Genomic DNA, 8,410 nt, shown 5'->3' with positions numbered 1-8,410 from the left:
TTAAAAATATTTTTTGTTATGAAAAAAAAAAGGAAACAAAATGAGGAAATAAATTTATGAGGCTAAAAAAATGTGTGTGAAAGACAAGGACATAAAATTACTTACCCACCTGAAATAATAATAATAATAATAATAATAAGAGAGGTGGGAAAGGAGGATATCAGGTTTTTTTTTTTTTTTTACAATTCAAAATTTTTTGATAAGAATCGTTTTTTTTTTTTTTTTAAATGACCGTCAAAATGTTTTAGTTTTTTCTTTTTTTGGGGGGGGAATAATGAAACCTGAAGAAAAATTTAAAATTTTCTTTGAGGGGGGGGGGCTGTGGGAGGAATCGAATCCGTAAAGGTGAAAAGTATTTTTTGAAAATTTGGTGTTATCATCGATTAACGTACAAAAAATAAATTTTACTTGAGAAAATTGAAAAAGAAAAATTGAAAATTGTTTAAAAGAGTTTTTACAATTTTTTTTTAAAGACAACAGTAAAAGAGAGAGAGAGAGAGAGAGAGAGAGAGAGAGAGAGAGAGAGAGAGAGAGAGAGAGGATAAGAAAAACAAGTTTATCTTGCAAAAAAAAATTATTTGTTTTTAAAACGTTTTGTAAATAAATTTCCAGTTGATTCAAATAGTAATAGTGATAATAGTATTCCTAGTAATAATAATAATAATAATAATAATAATAATAATAATGATGATGATGATGATGATGATGATGATGATGAAATTATCAAATTAAAATATTAAATTTCCCCCTTTTTTTCATTTAGAAAAAATTTTCATTTTGTTTACGTAAAGGGGAAAATTTTTTTTTATTTTTTAATATCATTATTATTATTATTATTATTATTATTATTTTCAATTTAAAACGGAGCCAAATTTTTTTCTCTTAAATTTTTTGTTTTCATTTTGCAAATGGCGTTTTTCATTTCGTCAGACATTAAAAGTAAAAATAAAAAAAAATAAAAAAAAAATTAATAATTTTCATTTTCAATTTGACAACAATGGTGATGATGATTTCATAGAGGAAGAAAAAGTTTAACGTAGCGTAACGTAAAAAAGAAAAATTTTTTGTTTTATCCCCCCTCTCTCTCTTTCTCTATGCGTGAGTGCGTGAGTGCGTGTGTTTATCTGGTTTAACTCGTTCCTTATATATATTTTACTGATGGCAAACAAGAATTTTTTTTTTTTTTTTTTAACCGACGAAACGTAATTAATTACCATTTGTTTCATTATTATTATTATTATTATTATTATTATTATTATTATTATTATTATTATTATTATTATTATTATTATTATTATTATTATTATTATTATTATTTGATTACAGAGAAATTAAAAAAAAAAAAAAATAAGGAAAGGAAAAAAAAAAGGGAATATTCCAGAATGTGAAAATAAAAATTCAATGGATTGGCTCACCGAAAGCAATTCAGGAGAAGAATATGTCGACAATTGTACGTACAGCCTTTCATCTTTGGATTTCCTTCCAAAATACAATTCGAATGATATTCCAAATTTGGAAATTCAATGGCCGTGTGAAGTGAGAACTTATTGGGTTCAAATAAGTCCGTTTGTGTCGACGGTTAAATTTTTACTCACTTACGTCACTCTCGTTATCATTATCATCGGTAAGACGAGATTATCGTCATATCTTTATGAAAAATATAAAATTTACCGCCATTTTGTTTTTAACGTTTTCGTTTTCAACAATGTTACCAACTCACAGTTGGCAACATTGTTGTTGTTGTTGTTTACATTTGTTATTTTGTATTACAACCCCCGGTTTTTTTCATGAGTAAAAGAATTTTAATTAATTTAATTATAGAAAAAAAAATTTTTCTCTCTCTCTCTCTTTTGATTTACTCTCTCTCTCTCTTTCTCTCTATCTGTATCTTAACAATTTATTTTTTACGATTAAAGATTAAATACCGATTAATTTTACTTTCCGTTTAATAAAAAAAAATAAAATAAAAATTTTATTGACCCTTTTACTATTTAAATAAGCGATGATAACCTTAAGTAATTATTATTAAAATGATAAGAAATAATTTTTACTGATAACGTTTCATTCATTAATCTACTACTACTATTACTACAACTACTTTTACTAAATAAAAAAATTTTTCTTTTCTAGAAAATTCGAGAAATAATAAAAATTTCAATTTTTTTTTTCATTTTTTTCCTCCATTAATGTCATTTGCGTGTAATTATCAATACCGGAAAACAACCTGAACAACCTTAAATATATATATATATACATTTGCAAAATTACGTCGTCTGAATTGCTTTAATTAATAATAATAATAATAATAATAATAATAATAATAATAATAATAATAATAATAATAATAATAATAATAATAATAATTTTATAAATAAAAATATTCGATTGAATAAATTTTAATCGATTAAATTTTCTCTTTATTTCCGGTTTTACGTATAAATTAACATTTAAAAAAAAACAAAAAAAAATGGCGTGAATTATTTTATAAACGTTTGGGGGAAACAAAACAATTAAATTGTTCTGGAAAATTCGTTGGAAAAACTAAATAAATAAATAAAATAAAAACGAGAGAGAATTTTTTAAATATAAAAAAAACAGGGCGTGTTTCTCTCTCTCTTTCTCTTTCTTCAAAATGAAAATTTTTTGTAGTTGATTGATTGATTGATTGATTGTTTGTTTGTTTGTTTGTTTGTTTGTTCCAGGGATAACGATGAACACTCTATCGTTTTTAATACTTAATTCGTCACCGATTTGTCACACGAGTTTATCAGTTTTTCTAAGGGCTTTAGCCGTATCCGATAATGGCGCACTTTTATTTAATTTTGCAACTGGAGTGGGAAGAAGTCACGTTCCGATATTTGCCAAATTATATTTGGTAAGTAAAAGAGAAAACCCCCATTCCGCCTTTCCCCCCAGTTTCCCCCAAATCCTCATATTATATTATGAAAAATGTCGTCGTCGTCGTGATGTGTCGAATAAATGTAATTGGGTCATGATATTCGGGCGGGAGTCCATTTTTTTTTTTTTTTTTCGATTTGACATCGTGTAATTAGACAGAAAAAAGAAAATCGATCAGGTTTTCAACCTTTAATAATATTTATTCATTGCCACGAAAATGATGCATTTTTAGTTTTTTTTTATCCAATTTTTGTTGACGTAAAGGCTAAAATTTGACCGATTTTTTTTTTTTTTTTTCATTGGTCTCACGGGGTCACACACGTTTCACCTAAAAAAAATTTTAAATGTCAAATTTTTAAAAATATTTCATTATTATTATTATTATTATTATTGTTTTTAATTTAACGGAAACCAGTATTTAAAAAAAAAAAACTAGTTTTTTTTTTTCTTCTGCTTTTTCCTCTATTTTGTAATAATTGTAAACCGTTTGTAAAAAAAATTTTATTTATTTATTTATTTATTCATTCACGGATTTTATTTCTCGAATTTAATTTAAAAAAAAAAAAAAATCAGGTTAAAATGGCGCGGAAAATTAAAAAAGAAAAAAAAAAGAAAAATTTTTTTTTTTAATATAAAAAACATTAATAATGCAAATTTTCTTGTTCGTTCGTTCGTTCGTTACAAATAAAAAAAAAAAAAAATGTTTTTACCTACGTCATCGTATTTAACATTTTTTTTTACGTAATGACGTCAGAGACGGGGGAAGGAAATGGGATGGAGAGGAAGAGGAGAAAAAAAATTTCCCGCGGAAAATTTGTAATAAAAAATCGTGCGTAGGCGTCGGATATGAATGTTCGAAAGTTGTTTATAACATTCATTTCGTGTTTAAATGTTTCTTTATTATTATCATCATCATCATTATTATCATTATTATTACTACTTTGAATTTTATGCAAGATGGCACAAGTTAGGAAAAAGTTTTTGTGTTTGTGTTCGAAATTTTTCCCGAGCAATCATTCCAGGTTTTCACTCGTATATCATCATCATTATTAATAATTAATTGTGACGTCATTTTAACGGATTTTTTTTTTTACTCGTTTAAACTTGATGATGAACGAATAATCGAACGAGTTTGTAATTTTTCTTTTCTTTTCAAAATATAAAATTTTCTTGTGAGAGAGAGAGAGAACGACGGTTAAATTGACTACGTTAGTCAAATAAAAAATAAAAAATAAAAAATAAAAAAAATCAAACGACCGGAAACAGGTAGATTCGTTACGATGGCGTTACTAACGTCATGACATAGTCTGTTATATAAAATTATATTATACTTTTTTTTTATTGAAAAATAAAATAAAAATAATAAAAACAAACAAACAAACAAACAAACAAACGAACGAACAACAATGTCTAAACGACAAATAAAAAATTTTCCTCTTTTTTTTTTTTTATTATTTTTATTTTTATATTTTTTCTCTCGAATGATTTTCAAAATGGCGCCTGAAATACGAAAGAAAAAAGAGCGAGAGAGAGAGAGAGAGAGAGAGAGAAAATTTTTATGAAATACGAAAGGGATAATAAAATGAAATCGACCGTTTTCCCGCCAAAAAAAAAAATGATAATGTTAACGATAATAATAATAATAATTTGTTTTACAGGAAAGCGTTTGGCTATGCGGTGCAAACAAAATTCTAATAGACGTTTTCCTTTTCTACTCAACGTGGTTGGTCGTGGGATTAACGGTCAAAAGACTTCTCGTTATCGGTTGCCCGATGAAATTTTCATTTAAATGTTCCGTTAAAAAAGCCAAAAGAGTCGTTTATTCAATCGGATTGACATCTTTTTCAATTGCTTGCCTCAAGCTCAAGTATTCCGGTAGGTACGTTCAGTTTTTCTTTTATTTATTTTGTAAAAAAAAAAAATTTTCTTCGAGTCGGCGGTGAGAAAACAAAAACAAACATTTAAACGATTTTTCTCCCCATCGTCATCGTTAAAAGAAAAATTAAAAAAAAAAATCGTTTACATCCCGCCATTTTGAATTTTCATCATTTATCATTATTATTATTATTATTATTATCCCTTTCGTTTGTTAGAATGAATTCGTTTAATAATAATGATAATAATTTCCGATCGTAAATCCTTATTTTCCGTTTTCTTTTTGTCAACATTAATCCTTCAGACGTTAGTGTTTAAGTTAATAGTTGTTGCCTTAGGGCCTCTCCTTTTTTATTCGACAAGGTCAGATTAATAAAAGAAAGAGAGAGAGAAAGAGAGAGAGAGAGAGATTTTCAGGGAGGAGAGTATTTATAAAAACGTAATATTTTCTTTTTTCTTTTTAGGTTACGAACAAGACAGCACGTTCGGATTTAAACCCTGTAAATTTCAATCGGAAGGTGTTGATAACAAGGTTGTTTATGTTTACATAGCGTTATCAACATGGTTGCCATGTTTGTTGATATTCATTGGTAACATATTGTTAATACGTCAGGTACGAATGACGAACAAATCGAGATTTAAATTAAGCGGTAAGTTTTCCCCCCGGTTTTCCACGATTTCGAAACAATTTCCCGACTCACAAACTATAATAACATCAAAAGTTTTTATTTTTTTTTTTTGCTCTTTTTCTTCCCCCCCCCGGAAAAAACAAAAAAGCCGACAAAAGAGCAGTGAAAAGATTTAACGACACACACAGAATGTTGGGTCTTTTGATAACCGTGTCAATAACCACCCTCGTACTCATGCTACCCTTGGGTATCGTCGAAACTTTCGAACTTTATTGGGATGTAGTTCTTATAAAAAAACCAACGGCTCAAGATCCGGGACGACAACAATATATTAAATGGTAAGTAGTAATGGATTTTTCATTTACCGGAAACGGAAATAATCGAGGTAATTATCGATTATCGAATTCGGAAATGAAAGTTGTTGGAAAATCGAAGGTTTTTATTTTTGTCACCGATTAAAAATAATTTACACCGAATCTGTGAACCGTAATGACGTGTCATTAATATCGACATTTTTCTTTTTTTTTGTTGGGGGGGGGGCGGAGTACAGGCAGCAAGAAAAACTCCTTCTCAAATGGGTTAGAGGTTTGTTTTTTTCCATTTATCAATGGGCATTTTCAACGAATTTTTTTTTATACTGCCTAACCGGACGTAAATTTCGAAGCGCGGCAAGAAATTACTTTAAAAATTGTTTTCAAACGCCATGTTGTTGTCGAACGTTTGTATCCACGTCGATAACGAGAATAAGATATCAATTGTCAAAGCTAACAAGATCAAACGCTACAACATCCACGGATATTGAAATGGAATCTCAAAATAATAATAGAATAACACACAATTCACCGGAAATGGGAGGAAAAGATGAAGAAAAAACATCGTGAAACCATGATAATAATAATAATGATAATAGTAAGAAGAAGAAGAGAAAAAGCTTTGTTGCTAGTCATTAGAAAAAAACCTCGGATTACATATTTTTTTTGTTTTTGTTTTCTATACATAACGTACATAACTCTATCGTATTTATTTATTATTATTATTATTATTAAAATTTGTTTATGTGTAACGCGCAATAAATTTATAATAATAATAATAATATCCATTATTTATTATAACGTTATTTAAATAAATAAATAAATTGTTATTATTTAATATTATTATTATTATTATTATTATTACAATTATTATGATTATCATCATCATCACATAAAATTTTTTTTTTTTGTAATTAAAAAAAGAAATAATAATAATAATAAACGATTAATTTTTTTCTTTTGTTATTCGTTAAGCGATAAGTAAAATTTTAAAAAAAAGTGTTGCCAACTTAAATTTTCCTTTTTTTTTTTTGTTTTTTGTAAAACTGCGACAATTTTACCGGCGTAAGAAAATTATATACAAACAAATAATAAGTATTATCGTTATTATTATTAATCGAATCGAAATAAATGAATGACGATGATGACGTCACAATCAATAATATTTATTGGATTTGATTTAGAAAAAGGGGGAAAAAAGGGGGGAAAAAGGGGAAGAAGAAGAAGAAGAAGAAAAAAGATTTCGATTTTTTTTTTTTGGTATATATATTAATCGTTCATCAATATACATAAAAAATAATTATAAAATAATGATGATAATAATAATAATAAGTATTATTTAAAAAATTTTTTTTTCTTTTCATCCTTTTTTCTCTTCCCCCTCCCTCCTTTTTTTTTGCCTTCCTCCACGATTCGAATACGAAAAACTCGAATACGAATTTGATAAATATTATTATTATTATTATTATTTAAATTCCGACGAATTATTATTAAAAATTTATCAAAATAATAATGATAACGACGAAAACGATGATAATAATAGTATTATAAATGTTTTTTTAACAAACGTTCTGTGCGTGCGTGCGTGTGTGTGTGCGTTACCGTATAAACAAATTTTAAATGAATAATTAAGGCAAAAAAAAGAAAACAAAACAAACAAAGAAAGAAAGTAATAAAAAAAAAAAAAAAAAAAATTGTTTACGAAAAAATTAAATAAACGGTGTTAGGAAACGTGTCGTTTTTAACACGTTCGGTATCAGGTTAAAAGAGAGAGAGAGAGAGAGAGAGAGAGAGAGAGGAAAAAAATGGCGCAATCAACTTAAATTTCGGGTTATTGAAACCTAATTAGAACTAAATAATAATAATAATAATAATAATAATAATGGTAAACAAAATTTCCGATAATAATTGAAAAGTAATTAAATTAATTATGACCAAATCATCGTTTTCTAATTTCCTTTTTTTTTTTTTTTGTTGTTGTTTTATCAATTTAATAAAAAAAAAAATTTGCCGACATTTCTAAAAAAATTAAACGTCGTCTGCTACGATTAATTAATTTCTTTTTTTTTTTTTTAATAGTTTATTATTTTAAAAAAATTTAAGGCACATTTATTAATCAAATCTCCACGATTTAAAAATATAAATAAATAAATAAATAAATAAACGAACGTGACCCGAAAATAAAATTTTTTTGTTTACGTTTTCCGTTATTTATCTGTTTATTTTCTCTATGGAATTTTTTTTCCCGATTTATTCGAACTGTGAAAAGTGGAAGGAGGTAAAGAGAAAGAGAGAGAGAGAGAGTGTGTGTGGGCGGGGAGGGAAAGAAATTTAAAATTTGCAACGAATTTAATTGAACGGTATAATTAACACCGTTCGTTCATCATCGGCAATTTTCGGTGATTTTCGATCATTTTCATTTTACTCCCCACATTATTTTTTTTTTTAAATTCGCGGTTTATTCATTTGTTGTATTTAATTGAAAAAAAAAAAGGAAAACAATAATAATAATAATAATAATAATAATAATAATAATAATAATAATAATAATAATAATAATAATAATAATAATATTAAAAAAATAACGATAATTATTTTCCTTTCGTGACTTTAGACTAAAACGCAAAAGGCAGACAGATAAAGAGAGAGAGAGAGAGAGAGAGAGAAAGATGGTTTATGAATTAACAACAAATACTA

The 8,410-nt window shown here is 26.4% G+C and overlaps 1 protein-coding gene across 1 annotated transcript; it reads left to right on the top strand.

The window, feature by feature from the left end:
* Positions 1 to 1,401: 1,401 nt before the first annotated feature.
* Phum_PHUM423330 (uncharacterized protein) lies at positions 1,402 to 6,283 on the top strand (the record flags this gene model as incomplete). The annotated part of the gene is made up of 6 exons (XM_002429142.1): positions 1,402 to 1,624; positions 2,703 to 2,875; positions 4,557 to 4,773; positions 5,238 to 5,423; positions 5,566 to 5,740; positions 6,067 to 6,283. 6 exons carry the CDS (start codon positions 1,402 to 1,404, stop codon positions 6,281 to 6,283), a joined length of 1,191 nt encoding a protein of 396 aa, XP_002429187.1.
* Positions 6,284 to 8,410: the final 2,127 nt, after the last annotated feature.

Source organism: Pediculus humanus, genomic scaffold (genome assembly GCF_000006295.1).
Source record: "Pediculus humanus corporis 1103172108192 genomic scaffold, whole genome shotgun sequence".
NCBI classification, from domain to species: Eukaryota; Metazoa; Arthropoda; class Insecta; order Psocodea; family Pediculidae; genus Pediculus; species Pediculus humanus.
The sequence above is the reverse complement of the archived record's forward strand: the minus strand, read 5'-3'. Positions and strand labels throughout refer to the sequence as shown.